This window comes from Dipodomys merriami, unplaced genomic scaffold (genome assembly GCF_024711535.1).
Source record: "Dipodomys merriami isolate MVZ:Mamm:240054 unplaced genomic scaffold, mDipMer1.0.p SCAF_128, whole genome shotgun sequence".
In the NCBI taxonomy this organism is placed as follows: Eukaryota; Metazoa; Chordata; class Mammalia; order Rodentia; family Heteromyidae; genus Dipodomys; species Dipodomys merriami.
The window spans coordinates 3,387,522-3,414,898 of record NW_027202582.1 but is presented as its reverse complement, the minus strand read 5'-3'; the positions used below and the strand labels follow the sequence as shown (position 1 = coordinate 3,414,898).

General features: G+C 42.1%; 1 protein-coding gene across 2 annotated transcripts in view; it reads right to left on the bottom strand.

Annotated features, from left to right (window-relative positions):
• LOC138824357 (lysine-specific demethylase 2A) overlaps window positions 1-27,377 on the bottom strand; it is a 110,717-nt gene that overhangs the window by 41,949 nt on the left and 41,391 nt on the right. For both annotated transcript variants that reach the window (XM_070018200.1, XM_070018199.1), the window contains 7 exons: window positions 17,589-17,727; window positions 14,908-14,986; window positions 13,432-13,478; window positions 6,510-6,688; window positions 2,341-2,447; window positions 1,726-1,819; window positions 74-227 (listed from right to left, as the gene is read on the bottom strand). In XM_070018200.1, the coding sequence (XP_069874301.1) occupies window positions 74-227; window positions 1,726-1,819; window positions 2,341-2,447; window positions 6,510-6,688; window positions 13,432-13,478; window positions 14,908-14,986; window positions 17,589-17,718 (790 nt within the window). In that variant the 5' untranslated portion in view covers window positions 17,719-17,727. The remainder of the gene's footprint in view (window positions 1-73; window positions 228-1,725; window positions 1,820-2,340; window positions 2,448-6,509; window positions 6,689-13,431; window positions 13,479-14,907; window positions 14,987-17,588; window positions 17,728-27,377) is intronic.

Genomic DNA, 27,377 nt, shown 5'->3' with positions numbered 1-27,377 from the left:
TGATGGATCCATTACTTTCCCTATCTTTAAGAAAATAAAATGGCAACAATCTACTTTTCCCTTCCTTGCTTACCTGAAGGAATGACGAAGGTATACCCCTGCTTGAGCTCAATGCGTTGACAATCTGATACCCGGTCACCCAGAAAGATGTCTCCCTGTTTCCCTGACAGCAGCCAATTCTCGTACAGCTCCAGGTTGTGGGCTGTAGGGGGGATGAGCCAGAAGACCTGTGAGTTAAAAAACTTCAGTCTGTTAACAGCCATTGACATGACCCAGTCGTCTCCCTCAACTGATAAACAGGTAAAGTTAAGATTACTAGGCAGAAGTAAGTCAGGCAAGCAATTCTCCCAGCCTACAGAATGTGACTATCTGGGTAACTATCAGGACTCAGGAAAGTAGATCTTTCTCATCAACCACTTTATCAAGACTTCCTTGAGGTGTAGAACTCAGAACCCATCCACACGACTCAGAGAAAAAGAGCCTAGGGCTCATTACCTGGATAATTTCTTTTTTTTTTTTTTTTTTTTTGTCGGTCGTGGGGCTTGAACTCTGGGCCTGGGCGCTGTCCCTCAGCTCTTCAGCTCAAGGCGAGCGCTCTACCACTTGAGCTACAGCGCCACTTCCGGTTTTCTGGTGGTTTATTGGAGATAGGAGTGTCACGGTCTCTCCTGCCCGGGCTGGCTTTGAACCGCGATCCTCAGATCTCAGCCTCCTGAGTAGCTAGGATTACAGGCGTGAGCCACCAGCGCCCGGCTCTGGATAATTTCTTATATGCTCTAGATATCTTGTTTCTGGAGTCCTAAGGAACACCCTTATTTAGGTTCACTACCTTCAAGAGACTGGCCTGAAGCTGCTTTGTTCCTAGGCAAAACTAGTAAGACAAAACTGAAGATTTTTTTGGGGGGGGATCCTGTCGTGGGGCCTGAACTCTGGGCCTGGACACTGTCCCTCAGCTCTTCAGCTCAAGGCTAGCGCTCTACCACCTGAGCCACAGCACCACTTCTGGCTTTTTGCTTATGGGGTGCTGAGGAATCGAACCCAGGGCCTCATGCATGCAAGGCAAGCTCTCTACCACTGAGCCACCTTCTCAGCCCCAAAACTGAAGATCTAAAGTAAACAAAATGATTTTGAATTTGGATATACTGTAATCATAGATTAAGGTTTCACAAAATGTTTTTCATTCTACTTCTACTTTTGTATTCACTTCTAGTAGGGGAAAAAGGCCTCTCATGATAAAATTCTGACACATACTAATTCCAGATTTCATCCTCACATAGATTGCAAAAACACTTTGAAAAGCTGTAAAGGCTTCCTGTGGCTACATTTCAGACTCAAAACCTCCATATAGCTAATTTGTACCCTAATTTGTTGATTGCATTTGTATTCCCTTCTACTACCTATTAAACTTCAAAGTACAGAAATTATGTTGTCTTCCTAATCATCTCCTTGGTTTTGTTTGGAGAATTCCACTTTGGAGCCTAAAAAAGAGGAATGTTAAGATGTCCTAAGTACTGGGCTAAGGCTGTCTTAACAGTGGACAAGATAAATACTACAACTCTACTGAACAATAGTCATGAAGGTAAACTAAATCCCTAAGCCTCTTCAGATATGTAGAGGGCCAATATCTAGCAGATTCATCACTAGGGTATAATAAGCATGCATTAATTGAAGCAAAGCTACATAGTCAACTTCAGATTTCAATCCCCACAACAAGTATGACCATACCTTTCCACCTTGGTGGATGTGATACCAAACAGAGGTACCACCAAAGTCCACATGGAAGTCAGTATAGCAGCCTCGAACACTCATTAGACAGTATCTGACCCAAAGAAAAACAGCAGCATTAGTGCTCAGATGGATAAAGAGAACCAAGCCACACTCCTCCCTATCTTCCATCTAATCAACTACTAGTAGATGGAAGGAATACAATTTTAAGTCATCACACTTTTCCCCTCCTTAACTCGGGGCATCATAAAAGCTAAGATATTCTTACACATATTCTTTTTTTTTTTTTTTGGTGGTCACGAGTTTAAACTCTGGGCCTGGGCCCTATCCCTCAGCTCTTCAGCTCAAGGCAAGAGCTCTACCAATTGAACCACAGCACCACTTCCAATTTTCTGGTGGTTAATTGGAGATAAGAGTCTCACATGCTTTCCTGCCCCTCCTGGCTTTGAATCTCGATCCTCAGATCTCAACCTGCTTAGTAGCTAGGATTACAGGCACAAGCCACCGGGGCCTGGCACATATTCCTCTTTTTAAACATCTACTGTAATCCATCTTTCTGATAATTTAGTATATAGCAAAACTTGAAAGAGAGGAAATATAGGGTAAGTCACTTACTTCTGCACTTTAGGGTACTGCATCTCTAAAATGGCATTTGTTGATTCAGTCTGGCTTTCCTTCAAATGCCTTGGCCACATGTTGTCTACCCAGTCGATGAAATCCACCTAGGAGGAAGAACAGGCAAATGGAAGAGTCAGTCAAGGGTCCAACAAAATATGAAAGGATAAAGAAAAACGTGTGAACTCATGTGCATGCACACAAGAACACAGAGTGGAACATTACACAGCCATAAAGGAAAGATGAAATCGTGTCCCTTGTAGGGAAACAGAAGCAATCGGAGGACAAACTCAAAAACCAATATATTACTGGCACCAGTGACTTATGCAAATAATCTTAGCCACTCAGGAGGCTGAGATATGAGGATTGTTGAAAACAAGGCCACCAGCAACAAAAGTCAGAACCAGCTGGTGGTTCATGCCTATAATCCTAGCTACTCAGGAGCTGAGATCTGAGAGTTGGGGCAGGCAAGCCCATGAGACTCTTATCTCCAATTAACTATCAGAAAAGGCTGGAAATGAAGCTGTGACTCAAGTGGTAGAGCTAGCCTTAAGCAAAATAATCACAAAGATAGCATCCAGGCCTGAGATCAAACTCCAGGGACGCGAATGCGGACACGGATACGGACATGGGGGGGGGGGGGAATGGGGGAGGGTAGAAATGGGAAGAGAAGAGAGAGGGCGAGGGCGGGGGGGGGGGGGAGCAAAGAGGGAGAGAAATCCAGGATGCCAATGTCTCACACCTGTAATCCTAGCTACTCCTGGGGCTAAAATCTGAGGATCAAGGTTCCAAACCTGTTTGAGCGTGCAAATCCAATTAACCATCAAAAAGTCGGAAGCAGAGGTATGGTTCAAGTAGTAAAGCACAAGCTTTGGATGAAAAGTTAAGCGCACACGTACAGGCACCAGCGGTACTGGGTCTTGTACTCAGGGCCTTCACCTTCATTTATAGCTGGTGTGCTACCACTTAAGCCACACCAAGGTGGTTAACTGGAGTATCTCAGATTTGTTGTCCTGGCCTGGCTTTAAACCTCAGTCCTCATATTTCAGCCTCCTGAATAGCTAGGATTATAGGAGTAAGTCAACAGAGCCCAGTGATGCTAACTGTTTTAACAATGACCCTGTGAATGCCTTTCTTCCCTCCATATAAACCTACTTTCTGGTAGTGGTTAGCAAATTGTAGCTCCTTATATTATCCTCTGAAAAGCCTTGGACAAAATAATGAAGCAATCTTCTTCAGTACACTATAAACTCTCATGTGGAGAGTTCTTCCTTTGGGTGACAGGAAAGGTTTGGAACATTTAATTTTTTTTTAATCAAGTATTCATTCAAGAAAAGAACTTATCAGAATAGCAACAAGTTAGTTGAATCTTGCCTCCCTTTCTTTGGTATTATTAGGTATCTACTGATTACAGAAGGGCTTTGTCGTAACATGGCTGTACTTTGTTTTTGTTTTTTTGGGTACAGTTGTGGGGCCTGAACTCTGGGCCTGGGCGCTGTCCCTCAGCTCTTCAGCTCAAGGCTAGCACTCTACCACTTGAGCCACAGCGCCACTTCCAGCTTGTTTTCTTTTTGCTTATGTGGTGCTGAGGAATCGAACCCAGGGCCTCAGGCATGCAAGGCAAGCGCTCTACCACTGAGCCACCTTTCCAGCCCCCATGTCTGTACTTTGGTATGGACATTTAATGCTTAGTTTCTGGATAGGCTGTTTGCAAAATACCTCAGTTCATAAGACACTGTTCTGTACCAAAACTAGGCCCAAACAGAGTCCGGTACCTAAGATCTGATCTAGTTATACTGCACATTACAAAACAAATGCACTCATGGCTGTAGCTTTTTTTGGGGTTGATGCCTGGGATAGAAAAGAACCTCACATGTACTTGACAAGCAAGCATTCTACAACACTAAGCTCACTACTGAGCTCACTGGTTCCCCAACCCATCTACTGTCATGTTTTACCCACCTGCTTTTGCTAATAGGACAGGAGCAAATGACCATTCTTCACAAGCAAGACATCCAAATTTATGCTTGCTGCTACAAAGGGCATGTAAAAGCTGTCCATCTTACTTCTTCACTATTATTTAACCTACGCTATTCCCTTCTGCCTACAATTCTAGTCTTTCTTTTGTCTCCTAGTCTTTCTTTTATATCAAACTTAGGGGTCATTTTCTATAAAGGGCTTGTACTTAACTTTGTTTTACTTTAGATTGTATGGTCCTTCCTAAATATTAGGTATCTAATTCATTCTTTTTTTTTTTTTGGGGGGGGGGGGTTGGTCGTGGGGCCTGAACTCGGCCTGGGCACTGTCCCTCAGCTCTTCAGCTCAAGGCTAGCACTCTACCACTTGAGCCACAGTGCCACTTCCGGCTTTTTTTCTTTTTTGCTTATGTGGTGCTGAGGAATCGAACCCAGGGCCTCTGGAATGCAAGGCAAGCGCTCTACCACTGAGCCACCTTCCCAGCCCCTATCTATTCATTCTTTTTCCCCTAGCACTTGGGATTGAACCTAGGACCTGTATTTATTCCCTTTTTTTAATTTTTTTGGTCGGTTGTGGGGCTTGAACTCTGGGCTTGGGCGCTGTCCCTGTGTTCTTCAGCTCAAGGCAAGCGCTCTACCTCTTGAGCCACAGCACCACTTCCAGTTTTCTAGTGGTTTATTGGAGATAAGAGTCTCACGGACTTTCCTGCCCAGACATTCCTGCCCAGGCTGGCTTTGAACCACAATCCTCAGATCTCAGCCTCCTGAGTAAGCTAGGATTACAGGCGTGAGCCACCGGCGCCTGGCTTATTTATTCATTTTTAAAATGTTCCCATACTGTAATTGCTTTTTTTGTGTGTGTGTGTGTGCCAGTCCTGGGGCTTAAACTCAGTTTGACTCAAGGCTAGTGTTCTACCGCTTGAGTCACAATCTCACTTCCAGCCTTTTCTGAGTAAGGCAATAAGTCTCATAGACTTTTTTGCCCAGACTGACTTCAAACCACAATCCATAGATATCAACCTCCAGAATAGCTAAGATTACAGGAGCTCGTGAGCCACCAGCACCCAGCCCATACTGCAATTTATATAAATGTATAGTTTTTTTGTCTTTCCTCTTTTGAGTATCTATGCTTTTTTTGTTGTTGTTGTTAGTCTTGGGTCTTGAACTCAAGGCCTTGGCACTGTCTCTGAGCTTTTGTGCTCAAGGCTAGCACTGCCACTTGGGCCACAGCTCTACTAGTTCCACTTAAACTTTCTGTGGTTAATAGGAGGTAACAGACTCATAGACTTTCCTGCCTGGGCTGGCTTTGAACTGTGTTCCTCAGATCTCAGCCATTTTTTTTGGTTCGGTCACGGGGCTTGAACTCTGGGCCTGGGCATTGTTCCTGAGCTCTCCAGCTCAAGGTGAGCACTCTACCACTTGAGCCACAGCGTCACTTCTGGTTTTATAATAGTTAACTGAAGATAAGTGTCTCAAGGACTTTCCTGCCCCGGCTGGCTTTGAACCATGATCCTCAAATCTCAGCCTTCTGAGTAGCTAGGATTACAGGCATGAGCCACTGGCGCCCGGCTGGTCATGATTTTTATAAATATACTAGAACATTCCAAGTTCTACTGTACCTGATAGGATATCTGACTCAAGTGAATTCATTTATTGCTTTTGATAGTAGTACCAGAACTTGAACTCAGGAGCTCCTGCTCCTGTTAAACTTTCCCATGCATGGCCGGTGCTCTACCCTTCTGAGACACATCTCTAGCCTAGTAAGAGTTCTTTTTGTTTTTGGTCAGGCTAGTCTTGAAGTCATGCACTCAAGTGATTCTTCTGTTACAGTCTTGAGTAGAAGGGATTACAAGGTTGTACCTGACCTCTAAGACAAAATAAATGAAGGGCCTTTCCCTCAGAAAAAAAAAGCAGCCTCAATATTATGTAGATGGCCACTACTATCCCAAAAGATGGGCTACGTTGATGTTTTCCTTCAGAAGAATTAAAAAATAAATTTAAAAAATACATGAAACTTACTTTGTATTAAATGGGTTGCCAATTTAATATTACTAATCAGAAGTGGAGCTGTGGCTCAAGTGGTAGAACTCAAGCCTTGAGTAGGCCCTGATTTCAAGCCCCAAGACCTGAACCAAAAAAAAAAAAAAATCATTTTGGTAACAATGACAATATGGAGTAAATGATCAGACTAACCGTGGAAGGCCTCTGTACCATGTTCTCCAGCCTGGTATGGCTAAATTCTAAGCTGATGACATTATAAAGTTTCTCTCGCTCCTCTTCTGGTGTCTCGTAGTAGCGTGTCCACTGAGCCATGGTCATTTCAATGCCTTTTTGTGTGTTCACATCCATAACGTCCACCATCCGACGACTCCCTGCCATGAGAGAAGCATTCATCATCTCCACTGAGCCACTAATACTCCTAAATATAGTAAGAATATAAAACACAAGTATAGAAGAAAATAAACCATCCATTCTTTTTTTTTTTTTTTTTTTTGTCTGTCCTGCGGCTTGAACTCTGGGCCTGGGCTCTGTCTCTCAGCTTTTCAGCTCAAGGCTAGCGCTCTACCACTTGAGCCACAGAGCCACTTCCAGTTTTCTGGTGGTTTATTGGAGATAAGAGTCTCACAGCTTTTCCTGCCCAGGCTGGCTTTGAACCATGATCCTCAGCTCTCAGCCTCCTGAGTAGCTAGGATTACAGGTGTGAGTCACCAGGGCCCGGCTCCATTCTTATTTAGATAAGGAGAAAGGTCCTTACTGGAGATGGGTAAGTATAACCAAAGTTCAGGAAATGAAAAAAGACAACAGGTACAGTTAAAAATGACAATCATTTCTTATGCTACATTTTAATACATTGTCAGGTAGTGAATTTTTTATTCAGTATCTAGCATTTAATTCTAATAATTTTAAATACTAAGTGTCAATCAATCTCTATTTTATTATAGGTGTCAGGTACCTTGCAAGACAAAGTAGGACAAGAACCTTGGCACTGACTCTAAACTTTAAAGTAAATGCTCTTACCCAGTGAGTTATATCCCTATGACAGCCTTGAAAACTGAGGTAATCTTTCCCATAATTTGAGAAAAGGACCTACTTCTTTGTGGATAGCGGGTATTAAAACTAAATGTATGGGGGGGTAGAAAGTTGGCTCAGTGGTAGAATGCTTGCCTCCTATGAATGAGGCCCTGGATTTGATTCCTCAACACCATGTAAGCAGAAAAAAGCCAGAAGTGGTACTGTGGCTCAAGTGGTAGGATGCTAGCCTTGAGCTGAAGAGCTAAGGGACAGCACCCAGGCCCAGAGTTCAGGCCCCACGACTGACAAAAATAATAATAATAATAAATAAAAAATCTGAATGTAGAGGCTGGGAATGTGGTTTAGTGGTAGAGTGCTTGCCTAACATGCATAAAGCCCTGGGTTTGATTCCTCAGCACCACATAAACAGAAAAGGCTGGAAGTGGTGCTGTGGCTCAAGTGGTAGAGTGCTAGCCTTAAGCAAAAGAAGCTCAAAGATAGTGCCAGGCCCTGAGTTCAAGCCCCATGACAACCCCCCCCAAAAAACCAAACACAAAACACTACACACACAAACAAACAAAAAAACCCTGAATGTAAATACACATGTATGCATATATATATATATATGCATACATGTGTATTTTTTTGCCCCTTAAGTGCCAATCCTGGAAGTTGAACTCAGGGACTGGGTACTGTCCCTAAGGTTTTGTGCTCAAGGCTAGCACTCTACCACTTGAGCTACAGCTCCATTTCTGGCTATTGGTTGGTTAAATGGAGATAAAAGTCTTGTGGACGAATGACTGGGCTGGCTTTGAACTGCAATCCTCAGAGTTCAGCCTCCTGAGTAAGATTTTAAGTGTGAACTACTGACACAGAGGAATTTATCTATTCTTAATTTTCAGCCCCTCCCCTATCCAAACCTGTCAATAATTACTTCTAATATAAACCATTAATTCCATGAAAATTTGCAATCTGATTAGGGCATCATGATACACACAAAGGCCTTTTTTTTTTTGTCACTCATGGGGCTTGAACTCTGGGCCTGGGCACTGTCCCTGCACTATTCAGCTCGAGGCTAGCACTCTACCACTTAAGCCACAGCGCCACTTCCGGTTTTCTAGTGGTTTATTGGAGATAAAAAGTCTCACAGATTTTCCTGCTCTGGCTGGCTTTGAAGCGTGATCCTCAGATCTCAGCCTCTTGAGTAGCTAGGATTACAGGCGTGAGCCACCGGTACCCGGCTACAAAGGCCTTTTCCATCAACTATAACAATAACAACAAAATGTAGAACGACATTCCTTACTATATGTTACATGATCAGGATGAGAAAACAATAGCTTTGTATCTAAAGATAATTAAGTATATATCTCAGCTCCAGTACTAGAGAAGACACGTGACTGATCCCAAATGATCCCAAATAAATTCTTTGCTGGTTTTTTTTTCTAACTATTTCTTTTGACTTTTCTTTTTTAATACTGGGGATCAAACCCAGGATGTTCTACTTGCTGGGCAAGTGCTTTGCCACTGAGCTACATCCTAGCCCCCAAATACATTCTTTTCTTTTCTTTTCTTTTTTTTTTTTTTTGGGGGGGGGGGTCTGGTCATGGGGCCTGAACTCTGGGCCTGAGTGCTGTCCCTCAGCTCTTCAGCTCAAGGCTAGTACTCTACCACATGAGCCACAGCGCCACTTCCGGCTTTTTTCTTTTTGCTTATGTGGTGCTGAGGAATCAAACCCAGGGCCTTGAGCATGCAAGGCAAGCGCTCTACCACTGAGCCACCTTCCCAGCCCCCCCAAATACATTCTTGAGGGTTACTGTTAATGAAGTAAAATGTTTAGTACAAAGTACAGAAGTAAAAATGAAAGGAAAATTCCCTATTTCTATCATGCTGAATAGATGAGGATTTAAGAAAAGAGGTTCACTTGGCGACAGTGGCTTACACTTGTAACCTAGCTACTCAGGAGGCTGGGATCTGAGGATCGCAGTTTGAAGCCCACCTGGGCAGAAAACTGGTCTGTGAGACTTATCTCCAATAAGCTACCCAGAAAAAGCCAGCAGTGGTGCTGTGGTTCAAGTGGTAGAGCACTAGTCTTGAGCACCAAAGCTCAGGGACAGTGTTCAGGACCTGAGTTCAAGCCCCAGGACCAGCAAAAAATAAAAAATAAAAAGAATAGGGCTGAGAATGTGGCTTAGTAGAGTGCTTGCCTCGCATGCATGAAAAACCCTAAGTTTGATTCCTCAGTACCACAAAAGCAGAAAAAGTTGGAAGTGGCACTGTGGATCAAGTTGTAGAGTGCTAGCCTTGAGCAAAAGAAGCTCAGGGACAGCACCCAGGGACTGAGTTCAAGCCAAGAAAAAGAAAAAGAAAAGCGAAAAGGTTAAAAGATAAATAGAACTCTAATAAGGGAAGATTTAAAAACAAATCTAAGCAGAGGCAACAGCGTAAGAGAAAATATGGAAAGGCAGGACAGTTATGATTCAGAATATGGTGATCGAGGAGAAAAAAAAAGACAGGAAAGACTTGTTAAATATAGCCCACCTTGTAAGAACTTTATGTATTTGACTTCTTAATTATTCAGGTAATATTAGAACACAGTGCCCTGCATTCAAAACGTAAGAGAGCTGGGCACCAGTGGCTCACACCTGTAATCCTAGCTACTCAGGAGACTGAGATCTGAGGACTATAGTTCAAAGCCAGCAGGGGCAGGAAAGTCCCAAGACTCTTATCTCCCCCACCAGAACACTGCCAGTGGCACTGTGGCTCAAAATGGTAGAGCACTAGCCTTGAGTGGAAAAGTTTAGGGACAGCACCCATGCCCTAGTTCAAGCCCCACAACCAACACCCCCCCACCAAAAAAAAAGGACAATGGATTAAATAACTCTACTCTTCACATTTTTCAAGAAAAGGCCAATATAGGGGAGAGAAGTGATGGTAGGGAAAAAAAACGAAGGAGGAGGTAACAATGCTGGATAGGAAATATACTTAATACCTTACTCATGTAACTGTAACAGTATTTTTACAATAAAAAATATATACAAAAAAAGCCAATGTCAAAACTACCATGAGATAGCACTTCATTCACTAGGTTGACATAATTTTGTTTACTTATTTTTTATTATTTTGTGCCAGTCCTAGGGGTTAAACTCAGGATCTGAGACTGTCTCTTAGCATTTTCACTCAATACTGGTGTAATATCTCTTAAGTCACAGCTTCATTTCCAGCTTTTTGTGGTTATCTGGATATAAGAGTCTCACAGCCTTTCCTGCCCCGGCTGGCTTCAAACTCTGATCATCACATCTCAGCGGCTTGAATACACAGGATTACAGACATGAACCACTGGTACCTGGCCATTAATATACTTTTTAGTTCCCAAACTTCTGTTTAAGTTGTGTGCTTCCTTATTGATGTTTCCATGCTGTCAATACATTGTTTCCTGACTTTCTATAGTTTCCTTTATTTCTCTGAACATCTTTATGATAAGTTATTTGAAGGTCTGTCCCTTGCAGATCAGCCATCAGCTTTTTTTTACCTTTTTTTTTTTTTTGGTTGGTTGTGGGGCTTGAACTCTGAATGGGCACTGTCCCTGTCAGCTCAAGGCGAGCGCTCTACCACTTGAAGCCACAGGACCACTTCCAGTTTTCTAGTGGTTTATTGGAGGTAAGAGTCTCATGGACTTTCCTGCCCAGGTTGGCTTTGAAGTGTGATCCTCAGATCTCAGCCTATTGAGTAGCTAGGATTACAGGCGTGAGCCACTGGTGCCGGGCTTCTTTTTTACTTTTGAATAAATCACTGTTTTCTTTCTTTTTTTGTTTGGCTGTGGGGCTTGAACTCTGGATTTGGGCACTGTCCCTCAGCTCTTCAGCTCAAGGCTAGCACTCTACCATTTGAGCCATAGTGCCACTTCCAGATTTCTGGTGGTTAAATGAAGACAAGAGTCTCACAGACTTTCCTGCCCTGGCCAGCTTTGAACCAAGATCCTCAGATCTCTGCCTCCTGAGTAGCTAGGATTACAGGCGTGAGCCACCGGTGCCCAGCACCACTTGCCTTTTATATCTCTTATCAAGAGCAACGATCAATGATCATAGCAAGAATTTCCAATATTTCTGTTTATCCTGACTTCTACAACTTAGGTACTAATGGTTCCAGGAAACATATGCACTGTTGTGGTTGTCAGGGGGCTGGGCGGGTGGCTATTACTGTGCTAAGATCTGAAACTGACTAGAATGAATTGTACTATACTGTCCAAGTCCTCTGAAAGAAGCAACCTTTCAATATACCAGAGACAGCTACAAAACAGTTATATTAGATAGATTTCTACCAATGTAACTATCATCTTGAAGAGAAAAAAAGCTTCTTCTTTAGGAATCTATATTTTCAACGAATTTACAATAATAAATACCAGTAAGGTCATCTATGGCCCACAAACTGGAACAATGTGTAGCTAACAGAAAAAAGCTATGGTTCTATCTAAAACTATCTCATGGATTCAGGGTCTTGCTGATCTAGAAGTCCATTAAGAAAGGACACAAAATGATAAGGGTAATTATTCAAGTAGGCCATCTATCTGAGCTCCTGAGGGAGCTCTGCTTGTGAAGAGTTAGAAAATATTTTTAATTATTCAGCATTTTACTAAGGGTTTACTACACTCCAAGAGCTGTGCTAGGTACTAGGAAATACATGTTGACAAACAGACGGCTAAAACCTAATCTAACCAAACCAAACCAAAAAAAAAGGGGGTGAGGGGTATGAATAACACAGGGATTAGAAAGAAATTGGGCTACCTGTGACTTTCACCTGATTTTTAAAAAGTATCCAGAAATTTAACCAGGGCCCTCAAGTGGCCAAAAGATGGTACTACAATGCCTAACTTACCTTTTTTTTCCTTCATACCTACCTTCCTTCCTTCCTTCCTTCCTTCTCTCCCTCCCTCCCTCCCTCTTTCCTTCCCTCCCTTTTTCTTTTGTTGGTCATGGAACTCAGGAATTGGAAGCTGTCCCTGAGCTCTTTCCCTCAAGGCTAACAGTCTACCACTGTGAGCCACAGCACCACTTCCAGGTTTGTGGTGGTTAATTAGAGATTAAGTCTCATGGACTCTCCTGCCACAGCTGGCTTTGAACCACAATACTCAGATATCAGCCTCTTGAATAGTTAGGATTATAGATGTAAGTCACCAGTGCATGGCTGCAATGCCTAATTTATTTTTTATTTATTTTTTGGGGGGGTCGGTTGTGGGGCCTGAACTTCGGGCCTGGGTGCTGTCCCTCGGCTCTTCAGTTCAAGGCTAGCGCTCTACCACTTGAGCCACAGCACCATTTCTGGCTTTTTCTGCTTATGTGGTGCTGAGGAATCGAACCCAGGGCATGCAAGGCAAGCACTCTACCACTGAGCCACCTTCCCAGCCCCGCAGTGCCTAATTTCTAAGGCAAAGAATAGCACTTGAGTTTCAATGTTAGGAGGGAATAATAAGAATAATAATAACAAAAAAAACCCACTCCTCTTGTTTAACATCTTGTTGGAAATTTTTCTAAAGATCTTACTACATTTAAATGACTAATCATGTAAGAAGAGTTAACTTTTATGCCTATTGAGCAGTAAAACAGGCAACTTCTGCCAGGCACGAGTAGGCTCATAATCTCAGGAGTCTGAAATCTGAGGATCTTGTTTTCTGATCCAAAGGGAGACAAATCTATGAGACTTTATCTCCAATTAATCATCAAAAAGCTACAACTGGAGGCATAACTCAAATAGTAGAGATCTAGCCCTGAGGAGAAAAATTCCCTAAGAGCAAGCTCTAAAACACACACACACACACACACAAACACACAAACACGCGCACGCACACACATGCACACACACACAGGCGGGTATGAATAACACAGGAATTAGAAAGAAATTGGGCTACCTGTGACTTTCACCATTTTTCCTCCCATCCCCATCAACAAGTTGTATAGTTCATTTTCAACAAGTGTCTAGTAAGTACCAACTATTACTGCATTTGTTCAGCCAAAATAGTACATTCTAATCAAGTGTATACTTCAAAGTTTCTACGCCTTAAATGTCAGTCTCAAAATTACAGAAGCCAAAAAAAAAGCTTCATACTTACCCACACACATTTTGACGTCATTCACAGTGAAGTCTGGATCAGGCATCCTATAAAACAAATACCAGTAAAACTAAATGGAAAGCACAACTTGTCTAGTTATTTTTTTTTTCTTATAGTACTGAGGACTTCCTAATTAGACACATCAATATTCACATTTAGTTTTTAAATTACTTTTTTTTTGGGGGGGGGGGTTATTGAACTCAAGGCCTGGGTACTATCCCTTAGGTTTTTATCTCAAAACTGAAGCTCTTATCACTTATGTCACTTATCTCCATCTTTTTTTTTTTTTGCTAATTAAGTGAAGATTCTTCCCAGGCTGGCTTCAAACTGTGATCTTGAGATCTCAACCTCCAGAGTAACTAGAATTACAGGCAAAAGCCACTAGTGGCCAGCTAAAATTTCTTCTTAAATACAAGAGAATATATATTTATCAGTATACTTAGGGGAAAAAAATTGTTAACTCAAAAACTTTCTGTAAAATGTTAACATGATGAATGAGAATCAAAAATGAAAAAAAAAAAAAAAGCCAGGCATGGTAGCTCACACTCTTAATCCTAGCTACTTAGGAGGCTGAGATCTGAGGATCACAGTTCAAAGGCACCCAGGCAGGAAAGTCTGTAAGACGTTTCTCTCCAATAAACCACTCAGAAAACCAGAAGTAGCACTGTGGTGCAAGTGATAGAGCGCTAGCTTTGAGCTGAAGAGCTGAGGGACAGTGTCCAGGCCCAGAGGTCAAGCCCCAAGACCAACCAAAAAACGAAACAAAACAAAACAAAAAAACAGATTAACTCATCTGGATGCTGTACCTGAGTCTTTTGTATACTCAAGGCTAACATACTATCACTTGAACTACAGCTCTACTTCCAGTTTTTTGTAGTTAATAGGAGATAAGAGTCTCATAGACGGGCTGGGAAGTTGGCTCAGTGGCAGAGCGCTTGCCTTGCATGCCTAAGGCCCTGGGTTCAATTCCTCAGCACCACATATGCAAAAAACGAAAAAGCTGGAAGTGGTGCTGTGGCTCAAGTGGTAGAGCACTAGCTTTGAGCTGAAGAGCTGAGGGACAGCGCTCAGGCCCAGAGTTCAGGCCCCACGACCAGATCCAAAAAAAAAAAAAAAGAGTCTCATAGACTTTCCTTTCCCAAACCACAATCCTCAGATCTCAGTCTCCTAAGTAGCTAGGATTATAGCTTTGATGCACTCACGCCCAGTTTGGTTCACTGCTTATTAATACAACAAATAAAATACTCAAAAATATATGAGCTTGGCTGGGAATGTGACTTAGTGGTAGAGTGCTTGCCTCGCCCTGAGTTCAAGCGCCAGGACTGGCAAAAAGAGAGAGAGAGAGAGAGAGAGAGAGAGAGAGAGAGAGAGAGAGAGAGAGAGAAATATGAGCCTATTTCATACAGGAAGCAATCTAGAAAAATACTTTAAAAAGTATCTAGGATTTCAATATCAAATCAGGCACACAACACTTACTTTATTCCAAGTCCATCAGAATTCTTGAAAATCAGAGGATCTCTTAAGCCTCCTCGTTGTATATATTCAACATTAAAATCTGTCAACATAAAAATCAATTATTACAAAGACTGGAGATATCCCTGGAAAAAATAAAAAGACCATAAAAAACATCTAAGTAATAAGAGTATAGACATCTGGTATTCTGTATATATGATTGTGTTCTGTTAGATGCTAATGTATGCTTCTTCACTAAGAAGCTTCTAAGAAAGAGGGAGAGCAAACTGAGAAACAGAGCTTGAGAGTTTAAGACTTAAGCAACAGAGGGAAGCAAAAAATTAATTCTGACCCTAAATTACATATATCGGGCCGGGAAAGTGGCTTAGTGGTAGAGTGCTTGCCTACCATGCATGAAGCCTAGGTTCTATTCCTCACTACCACATAAACAGAAAAGGTCAGAAGTGGTACTGTGTAGAGTGGTAGAGTGCTAGCCTTAAGCAAAAGAAGTACAGGGACACTGTCAGGCCCTGAGTTCAAGGCCAGGACTGGCAATAAATAAATAAATAAAATTAAATATACATATCATCTTTGTTAATTAGCTAAGGATCAAAACTTCATGATACATGAGCAATTCCACCTATATTTTAATAGGTGTATATGAATAAAATTTAGAGTCTTATGTAATTTGAAGGGGATATGTGGTACTGAGGTTAGAATTCAAGGGCCTCCTGCTTGCTAGACAGACAAAATGTCACTTGAGCTATTCCATCAGCCCTTTTGCAGTGGTTATTTTCTTCTACTGCTTCTTTTTTTTTTTTTTGGTAGGTCGTGGGGCTTGAACTCTGGGCCTGGGCACTGTCCCTGTACTCCAAAGGAGTGCTTAAGGCTAGCACTCTACCACTTGAGCCACAGCGCCACTTCCGGTTTTCTGGTGGCTAACTGGAGATAAGAGTCTCAAGAACTTTCCTGGCTTTGAACTGTGATCCTCAGATCTCAACCTCCTGAGTAGCTGAATTATGGGTATGAGCCACTGGCCCCTGATGCACTGGTTGTTTTTAAGTTAGGGTCCTGCTTTATTGCTCAGGATCCTTTATTGCAGGGGATTCTTCCTGATGCTGCTGGGGTTAACTGGCACCCAACACCATGTCCAGCCATTGTGTTTCTGTAGCTGTGATAACAGGTACATGCTCTATGCCTAGCTACTGGCTGAGACAAGTCTTTTGAACCTCTCTTTGCCCAACCTGACTTCAAACCCCTTATCTAGCTATACCTACAAAGTGGTTAGGATTACAGGCCTGAGTCATTGCACCAGGCTTACATTGGTTTTTTGTTTTTTTTTTTTGGTCGGTCATGGGGCTTGAACTCTGGGCCTGGGCGCTGTCCCTCAGCTCTTCAGCTCAAGGCGAGCGCTCTACCACTTGAGCTACAGCGCCACTTCCGGTTTTCTGGTGGTTTATTGGAGACAGGAGTCTCACGGTCTCTCCTGCCAGGGCTGGCTTTGAACCGAGATCCTCAGATCTCAGCCTCCTGAGTAGCTAGGATTACAGGCGTGAGCCACCAACGCCCGGCTACATTGGTTATTTTCTTGAACTAGGGTTTTGCCTTATGCCTGGGCCTTGCTCCTTCTGTTTGTGCTTCCCTGTGTAACTGGGAAGATATGAGTATTACATTAATCATTGGTTAAGATGCAATCTCATCAACTTTTTGGTCTTGAACTGTGATTTCCCCTATTTATACTTCCGAAGAGTTAGGAGTTATAGGCTTTATCCACCAATGTCCAACCTTGCACATTTCTTTGGGGGTATGGGGGGGGTAATCAGGGTTTGAACTCAAGAGTCTTACTTGGCTTGCTTGTTCAGCTGGCACTCTACCACCTGAGCCATGCCTCCAGTCTGAGTTCGTGCTGGTTATTCTGGAAATGGTGTCTAACTTTGCCTGGGCTGGGAGCAAATCTCAATCCTCTGGATTTCAGCCTCCTGAATAGCTAGAATTATAGACCTGCACAACTGGCACACAGCCTACTGAACTATTTTTTGTTTGGTTTGGTTTGGTTGTGAGGCTTAAACTAAGGGTGTGGGCATTGTCCCTGACTCTCTTTGTGCTCAAGGCTAGCATTCTACCACATGAGCCACCACTTGAGCCACAGCACCACTTCTGGTTTTCTGGTGGTTAACTGTTGATAAGAGTCTAACAGCCAGGCACCTGTGGCTAGTACAGTGGCTACTGTACTAGTTTTAATTAAAAAGAAACCAAGGGATGAAAGAAGGAAAAGGCCTTAGGGGAAAAAACTCCCAACAACATTCCTACCCTAATAAAATGCTACAGGGCTGGGAAGATGGCTCAGTGGTAGAGTTCTTGCCTTGCATGCATGAGGCCCTGGGTTCAATTCCTCAGCACCACATAAACAGAAAAAGCTGGAAGTGGCGCTGTGGCTCAAGTGGTAGAGTGCTAGCCTTGAGGTGAAGAACTAAGGGACAGCACCCAGGCCTAGAGTTCAAGCCTCACAATCGACCGGAAAAAAAGAAAAAAAAGGATACTACAAATAGAGAACGAGGCAAAGGTAGGAGAATGAGAGAATCATGTATAAGTGGCTTTCTGTAACAAAAGGAAATAAATGATATCAACAGGAAGTTTAGCTGCACAGATGCTAAACCCAACTCTTATATTAAGGGGCAGGAGGGATGAACCAAAATCATACTGACCTTTTCCCTCCATAAAAGTAACAAAATTAGCATTATATTTGTTGGTGTGGAGTTTCTCTTCTAAGTCAAAGGTTCTTTTTCCTTCAATTTCATCATCTGAAATGCCATCATCTTCATATCGTCGTCGCATGGTGCCACGCTGAGAAAAAAGGAACATCAAAATGAAATGATGTAGTTTCACGCTTCTTTAACAAGAAGTCAGTGTTCTCTACATGTATAGAGTGCTTCTTTCAATCCCAGATGCCATGTGAAACATTAATTTTCCTTGTCCTATGGATCTTTTGTTTTTCTCAATTCAAGACCAACTGATGTCTCAAAAGCATTGGTATAACCAAGTTTTAATGAGCCACTGTTTTTCCTACCTATGAATTTTACCCTTTGCCAGTAACTCTATCCTAGAGATATACATTCATAATGAAAGCATAATCAAATATGATCTATAATGTTTTGTCAAAGGACGATAAACTGCCTTAATCAATATTCAAGTGAAGATACAAAATATAATTGTTCCTGGAAAAAACAGTTCAAAGCCAGCCAGGGCAGGAAAGTCCATGAAATTTTTATCTCCCATTAACCACCAGCAAACCAGAAGTGGCGTGGCTCAAGTGGTAGAGCGCTAGCCTTGAGCTGAAGAGCTGAGGGACAGCACGTAGGCCCAGAGTGAGTTCAAGTTCCAGGACTGACCAATAATAATAATAATAATAATAATAATAATAATAATAATAATTGATATGGCTGCGATTGAAATCTACTCAAAGTTGTTTCTTTAATGTGCTACTTTTGTTTAATATTCTACCATTCCTTATTTCTGTATCTAGCTTCTACTTGACAAATTCCTTTGCTGATCACTTAGCTACTGTGGCTGAAAAAAAATTGCCATTCCTGACCAGAGACTTTTTTATATACTGAAATGTTTGAAAATCAGATATATGAAAATATTGTACTTTATATTTGTATTCAGTGACATTCATATAATACCTCTAAAATAATTGTATCATTAATAGTATTTTTTTTTTGGGGGGTCAGTTGAGGGGCTTGAACTCTGGGCCTAGGCGCTCTCCCTCAGCAATTCAGCTCAAGGCAAGTGCTCTACCACCTGAGCCACAGCACCACTTCAAATTTGCTGGGTAATTGGAGATAAGAGTGTCATCGACTTTCCTGCCCAGGCTGGCTTCGAACTATGATCCTCAGATCTCAGCCTCCTGAATAGCTAGGATTATAGGTGTTGAATTACTAGTGCCCAACTAGCATTTTCTTATAACCAAGATGTTTTCTCTATCTATATTCTGTTAGGAATTAAAGATTCTGCTCTAACTCTACTTCCAGAAAGCAGAGTTTTAGAGTAACTTGCTGGTAATGATATAAGAAATCAAGTAACAGCTGGGTGCTGATGGCTCAAACCTGTAATCCTAGCTACTCAGGAGGTTGATCTGAGATCACAGTTCAAAGGCAGCCCGGGCAGGAAACTCCGTGAGACTCTTCCCTCCCCCCCCCCCCCAGCTGAGGACCGAACCCAGGGCCTTGCGCTCGCCAGGTGGGCGCCCTTCTGCTGAGCTAAACTCCTAGCCCCAAAAATGTAATTTTTTTTTTTGTCAGTCGTGGGGCTTGAACTCTGGGCTTGGGCGCAGTTCAAGGTGAGTGCTCTACCACTTGAGCTACAACGCCACTTCCTCCGTGAGACTCTTATCTCCAGTAAACCACTAGAAAACTGGAAGTGGAGCTGTGGCTCAAGGGGTAGAGTGCTTGCCTTGAGCTAAAGAGTGCAGAGACAGCGCCCAAGCCCAGAGAGTTCAAGTCCCATGACAAAGAAAGAAAGAAAGAAAGAAAGAAAGAAAGAAAGAAAGAAAGAAAGAAAGAAAGAAAGAAAGAAAGAAAGAAAGAAAGAAAGAAAGAAAGAAATCAAATAACCATGGTAGCTTCATGTCTCACATTGTGAAAACACTTTTCAAAGTCCTCACAGCACAGCCTTAATATGTACTTCTACACTTTTTTTTTCCTTACACTGTCACACAAGTCTTGCTGAATATGGAACGTCAGATACTTGACATACAGAAATAGGCATAGATCTCAGTGCTTAAGAGACTTTTGGCTAACAGGGGGAGAAAACATGCGAATAAACTATTCTTTATTGACAAAGGGCTCCATATAAGGAAAAGCTCCACATAAAAAAAGATGTTTATTCATTTATTATAACTACTGAACATCTATGAAGTCCCTAGAGCTATGTGTATAATATACTCTTTTGTTCTTCTGTCAAGTGAAGCAAAATACTTCTTTGGGGTTTCTCTTTACTTACTGGATTTCTCACTACTTTCTCATTAATAATATATATTTTAGCCCTTCCCCCTAAAAAAGGTTATGAAGCCATTAAAAATTTAATCATTTATTAGTACAAACACAGTGAAAATCATGGCTTTACAGTGCTGAACCTTGGGCCCAGATTTTTACCATTTTTATCTAAATAAGAGACTTGAGCACAGGGAAAAAAATGTTAGCATAATTTAACATAATTGCTTTATTACAAAAAAGATGAACTTGCATAGAGGTCAGCAGTACATAGGATATGTTCCACATATGAAAAAATATTAGCAGATAACACCAAGTCCAACAACATAACATAAAAGCATCACCTATACATACCTATATATTTTGGCAATAGGCTTATATATACCTGTTTCTTCTGAACAGACACAGGGAGGGAAGGAGGGTAATAAAGCAGAATGTTCAAGGGAAGAGGAATATAGATAAAATGAAACTTTAACCTAAAAGACTTAGGTGGTAGGATAAAGATGTTCAAGGTCAGCCTGGGCTATGTAGCAAAAAAACAATCTCAAAAGAAAACACAAAACACTTATTCATCTTTTTTCATGTGTCCTGGTGTAAGGGCTTGAATCCAGGGTCTGGTGTCTGAAAACCACCATTCCAGAAAACCACAGGGACAGAGTCACATATAGCAAAGGGGTTTGTTGTCAGACAGGGCTGACAAGGCCACCTCCCTCATGGGAGAGAAATGGTGCCTGTCCTTGTTCAGAGGCATCCTTATACAGTCATGGGACTAGAGGGGGGAGGTATTCCGCATGTGCATCTGGTCCCTGAAGATAGCACCATAGGCAGGACAGAATTTAGGTCTGGGTGGAGAGCAGGAATGAGAGCAGGGAATACAGACTAAATCCTGGAGAAACTGGTAGGAGTCCCAGGGATTGTCTTTTCTTTGTGAAGGGCAGGGTTGAATTCAGTTCTAGGCGGAAGAAGATTGAAGCTGGGGGGAAAAAAGAGATGTCTCACTATAACCTAAGCTAGCTTTAACCTTCCCAATGCTGTGATTATAGGGGTTTTGTTTGTTTGGGGGGTGGGGAGGTCGGTCATGGGGCTTGAACTCAAGAGGCATTGCTGTCCCAGAGCTCTTTGTGCTTAAGGCTAGCGCCCTACCACTTGGAGCCACACTCCACTTCCAGTTTTTGAGTGGTTAATTAAGAGTCCCAAGGGGACTTTTCAGGCCAGGCTGGCTTCAAAACAAAATCCTCAGATCTCAGCCTCCTGAGTACCTAGGATTACAGGCATGAGCCTAAAGAGATTTTAAAAGGCCCAAACACTGAGAAATAATTATGTAGTTATACCTACACCAAAAAATGGAAACAGTAACATGTCAGAAATTTTGTTCTTTTTTCAAGTCAAACAATTTAACTTCATTTGCATTAGCCAATGAAATATCCAGAGATTCAAACACTCCTGAATATGTTTGTACTGACTGATTCCTATAGCACACTTCCAACACAGAAACAAAATAGTACTCAGATTTATTTATTTAGTGCTGGTCCTGAGGCTTGAACTCAGAGCCTGAGCTATTTTTTGCTCAAGGTTAGAAGTGCTCTATCACATGAACTATAGCTCCATTTCTGGCTTTTTGTGATTAACTGGAGATAAGTGTCTCAGGGACTTTACTGCCTGAGCTGGCTTTGAACCATAATCCTTAGATCTTTGCCTCCTGAGTAGCTAAGATTATTGGTATGAGCAAACAACCAGTGGGATTCCCCTCCCCACAATGTTTTTTAGTACTTTTTCTAGGATACATAGTGCAGGCTGTGCCAATTTAGTTCCTCAAAAGTCAGGATTGGCATTACTGTTACACAAGAAGAACTTATAGAAAAAGAAAAGCTGAAAACAGGTACGGATGGCTCAAGGGTAAAGTAAACATGAGGCCCTGACTTCAAATCTCAGTACCACCAAAAAAAGAAGACGACCAAAAAAAAAAAAAAAAAAGCCTGAAATTTATCTGAAAGCTAAACCTAGCTGCCCAGAGGCTGAGATCTGAGAATTGAGATTCAAAGCTAACCTGGGCAGATAAATCCTCAAGACTCTTATCTCTAATTTACTAGAAAAAAGCCAGAACTAAAGATAGGGTTCATTTGATTAGAGTATCAGTGTGAATGAAAAAAAACAAGTGAGCAGCACTGGGCCCTGAGTTCAAGCCCTAGTATCCACACACACACACAGCACTGGGCCCTGAGTTCAAGCCCTAGTACACACACACACACACACACACACACACACACACACACACACACACACACACACACACACACACACACACACACACACACACACACACACACACACACACACACACAACCAGTGTGAATGAAAAAAACAAGTGAGCAGCACTAGGCCCTGAGTTCAAGGGCCCTGAGTTCAAGCCATAGTAACACACACACACACACACACACACACACACACACACACACACACACACACACACACACACACACACACACCAGTATGAATGAAAAAAACAAGTGAGCAGCACTGGGCCCTGAGTTCAAGCCCTAGTACCAGCTAACACACACACACACACATCAGTGTGAATGAAAAAAACAAGTGAACAGCACTGGGCCCTGTCAAGCCCTAGTATCAGCTAACTAACACACACACACACACACACATGCGAAGAATTAATAAGGGTGACTTCTTTTTTGGCATCTACCAAGAACAGAACTACAAACTTGAAAGGACAGCTTGTCCTAAAAAGCATTAACTGTAGATATTTGCTTGGTAAATGATATTACCCATCAAGGTGTCACATACAGGCTGCTTCTCCTGCATCTTTAGGTGAGATCAGGGAAATAGCAAGCAGTCATTTGAGACTGGAAGATAGCATAACAATTCCCTTTCTCTGGAGCTGTGATTAATGTTTTGATTCACAGACAAAAGTTAATCTCTTAATCAACATTATGACCTCTTCTGAAACAGATTCATAAAATTTCACATCTAGGATCAAAGTAAAGCTTTAGAAGGAAGAAGCATAAGACCAAAAGCATGTTTTATATATGTCTTCACAAACATATACATTCCTCTCCCTTACCACCATATTAAAATTTCCTGCAAGATCTCTTCCCTTCTGAAAAGTCAAGTTCCCTCATTGTGACAACAAAAGGTAAAGTAGAGTCTAGTGCCAGTTGCTCTTGCCAGTAATCCTATCCTGGTCTGCCAGGAGACTGAGATCTTAAGACTGTGGTTCCAAGCCAGTCCAGGCAAGAAAGATTGCCTGACTTTGCATCTGGGTGCTGTCCTTGAGCCTTTGTGCTCAAGGCTAGCACTCTACTACTTGAACCATAGCTGCACTTCCAGCTTTTTTGGTAGCTGATTGGAGATAAGAATCTCATTGACTTTACAGCCCAGACTGGCTTTGAACCATGATCCTTAGTCTTCAGCCTCCTAAATTACTGGATTACAGGTGTGAGCCACTGTACCTAGCAACTGTGAGGTTTAAAAGAGAATGTATTTTCAGGTGTTTGCAAACCTGTCTTATAAATGAAGGCTAATGTAAAACACAAGGGCATGGTTGAGATGGGTTTCTGGGTTCAAATCCTGTCTCAAGCTGGGTGTCAGTGGTGTACGCCTATAATCCTTAACTACTTAGGAGACTAAGAAAATGATTTCAATTCAAAGCCACCAGAGCAAAATAGTCCCCACTCTTTAATTAGCAAAATACCAGATTGGAGGCATGACCCAAGTGGAAGAGTACCATCCAGCAATGAAAAAGTTGAATGACATGTGCACTCTTCATGTTGCTTTCATTGGAACTTGGAAAACTGAAGTAAAAATTCTGATACTTGGGAAATGCTAAATAATAAGCTCTTGCACATTTCTGATCCAGTAATAAAAAAGTCTTCCTCTGTAAATGGATTTTATAGGATGACTGTCTTTGTTTGGAAAGGGAAACTTTTATGGGAATAAACAATAAAATTTTAGATAAATAGAACTGATAAATAATACAAATGTAGCATAGCATTTTCATTATATATTCATAGTATGTAAAATTTAGGTTTTCATATAAAACCTATCAGTCTAATAATTTATATTTGTGAGTTTCTTGGCTTGTACAATGTTTTGTCCATTCTCTTAAAGACAAGTTTAAGAAGTCCTTTTATTTTTATCTAGTACTTGTCCATTATATTTTAATATAATATCTTGAATCCGCATTAACTCTGTTGTTTTTTTAAATATGTTCCCTCCAAATAGACTTAATTATCTCAAAACCATTTAAGCCCATCCTTACCTAATTTCTGAAAACATTCTTTTAAATAATAAAAGTATATAGGGATTATGGGGCTGGGAAGATGGCTCAGTGGTAGAGGGCTTGCCTTGCATGCCTGAGGCCCTGGGTTCCATTCCTCAGCACCACATAAGGAAAAAAAAAAAAAAGCCGGAAGTGGCGCTGTGGCTCAAGTGGTAGAGCACTAGCCTTGAGCTGAAGAGCTGAGGGACAGCGCCCAGGCCCAGAGTTCAGGCCCCACGACAGGACCCAAAAAAACAACAACAACAAAGTATATAGGGATTAAAAAAAAAAAAAAAGAAAAAGTTGAGTGAGAGTAAAAGACCCAGAGTTGAAGCCCTGGTAATCAGCATACAGGCACGTGACTCTCACTAAGCAATTATCCAGAGTAACAAAGATATAAAGCACAAAGATAAAAAGCAGTAACACAGCTAAAACTATATCCACAATTGTGGTTGTGAGCAAGAATTAAGATTGGAATAGCCGGGTGTGGTACCTCACACCTGTAATCCTAGCTACTCAGGAGGCTGAGATCTGAGGATCGCAGTTCACAGCCAGCCCAGGCAGGAAAGTCCATAAGACTCTTATCTCCAATAAACCACTCACAAAACCAGAAATGACACTGTGGCTCCAGAGGTAGAGCGCTAGCCTTGAGCTGAAGAGCTGAGGGACAGTGCACAGGCCCAGAGTTCAGCCCCCACAACTGACCAAAAAAGAAAAAAGAGAAATTATTAAGTTCTGGTCCTAGGGCTTGAACTCAGGGCCTGGGTACTGTCCTTGAGCTTCTTTTGCTCACAGCTAGAGCTCTACCAGAACCACGGCTCCACTTCTGGCTTTTTGGACAACTAGTTTATTGGAGATGAGACTATCAAGGACTTTCCTGCCCAGGCTGGCTTCAAACCGTGATCTTCAGAGCTCAGCCTCTGGAGTAGTTAGGATTACAGGCATGAACCACTGACACCTGGTTTAGGGATTAATTCCTCTGCAACTGCAAAGTGTTAGCAATTAAAGATGAGGTACTCATCTGTAACATAAAAGTGTTGCTTAAATAGAAATGCCTGTTCTAAGTGGTTGCTTTCTGTTGATCTATGCTGAGAACATGAAGGAGCGGTCAAACATAAACAGGGGATGTGTAAAGCAGTAAGATATAACCACCAGCACCGGGCTCTTTTTTTTTTAAAGTCTAGTCTGCAAGACTGATGTATATCTTATACTCACATCTCAAATCAGACTAGTTCCTTCTCCTGTTTCATATGTCCAAAAACCATAGGTGGCAGGTGACTGCCATACTGGACAGCACACGACTATTGAAAGCAGCAGCAAAACCAGGTGAGGACTGGTTAACCAAGCTACTCAGGAGGCTAAGATCTGAAGATCAAGATTTGAAGTTATCCTCAGCAGAAAAAAATGGCAGACTTCCACCTCCAAAAATAACCAACAAAATGCCAGACTGGAGGCATGGCTCAAGTGGACAGTGTTAGCCATGAGCAAGTAAGCCAAGAGTACAAAGCCTTGAGTTCAAGCCCTGAACTGGTGCATGTGTATATGCACATAAATGCACACACACAAATGCAGCAGAACCAATGCTGAGAATATCAGCCACTGGTAAGACAATTCGATATTGGGACGGCAACGTATACTGAAACTGCACTATATTTTTGGTAGGATAATCAGCCTTACAAGTATAATTTACAGTTAATACAACCTCTGCTTCTGGTATCCTCTAAGACATCATACCAGCAAAGGACAATTTCTATTTTGCTTTTGCTTTTTTTTTTTTTTTTGGGGGGGGGTCAAGTCATGGGCCTTCACTCTGGGGTCTGGGCGCTGTCCCTCAGCTCTTCAACTCAAGGCTAGCACTCTACCACTTGAGCCACAGCGCCATGTCCGGCTTTTTCCTTTTTGCTTATGTGGTGCTGAGGAATGGAACCCAGGTCCTCAGGCATGCAAGGCAAGTGCTCTACCACTGAGCCACCTTCCCAGCCCCACAATTTCTATTTTGAATAGTTACTACTACATATTCCCTCCACTCATGCTGAGTGGACAATAGCCAGGAGGTTTGCCCCTTGGCATCATCACTTAAGTTCAGTCTACAGTCCAGGATGAAAGAAGAGGGGCTGAATCTTAAACTCTACTGTCCAGCACCCCACCCTAATCCCCCAAATAGTTAGAATTAACATATTCTAACTGGACAATTTCTTTTGTCTGACTGTTCTCCCAGTTTTCTCAACTGACCTCTAATTCTCTGAAGAAGAGAGATCATGTCAAATCCACATTCTCCAGCTTTTTGTGTGTGTTGGCATTGTCTTTGAGCTTCCTTTACTTAAGACTAGTGCTTTACCACTTGAGCCACAGTTCTACTTCTGGCTTTTTTTTCCAGTAGTTTATTGGAGAGAAGTCTCACAACTTTTCTGACCAGGTTGGCTTCAAACTGCAATCCTCAGATCTCAGCCCCCTGAGCAGCTAGGATTACAGGATTACATAAATCACTAGGGCCTGCATCCAACTTTTAAATCTTGTTCCCAAAGTAACAATGGCCTCTTAACATTCCACTGGAAGCTAAGTCTGTCTCAACAAGTGGCTTTAGGATTAAGATCAATATCCAATTCTGGAGATATGACTCAAGTAGAAAACTTACCTAGAGCACTGAGTTCAAATTCATCTCCTCAAGGGTAAAAAAATAATCTTTTCTGAGTGCCCTGGGACCTATTCTCAATGTGTACATATTACAAATAAAATATAGGGCTGGGAATGTGGCTTAGTGGTAGAGTGCTTGCCTAGCATGCATGATGCCATAGGTTCCTTTCCTCAGTGCCACATACACAGAAAAAGCCAAAGTGGTGCTGTGGCTCAAGTGGTACAGTACCATCCTTGAGCAAAAGAAACTCAAAGACAGTACCTAGACCCTGAGTTCAAGCCCTAGGAGTGGCAAAAAATAAAATAAAATACCATAATTAACTACAAACACAATTTTTTTTTGGGGGGGGGGGTCCGGTCATGGGGCCTGAACTCTGGGCCTGGGCGCTATCCCTCAGCTCTTCAGCGCTCTATCACTTGAGCCACAGCGCCACTTCCAGCTTTTTTCTTTTTGCTTATGTGGTGCTGAGGAATCGAACCCAGGGCTTCATGCATGCAAGGCAAGCGCTCTACCACTGAGCCACCTTCCCAGCCCCTACAAACATAATTTAAATACACTAAAGAACCAATGAAATTCCTGTCCTTGCCTCATAATTTTT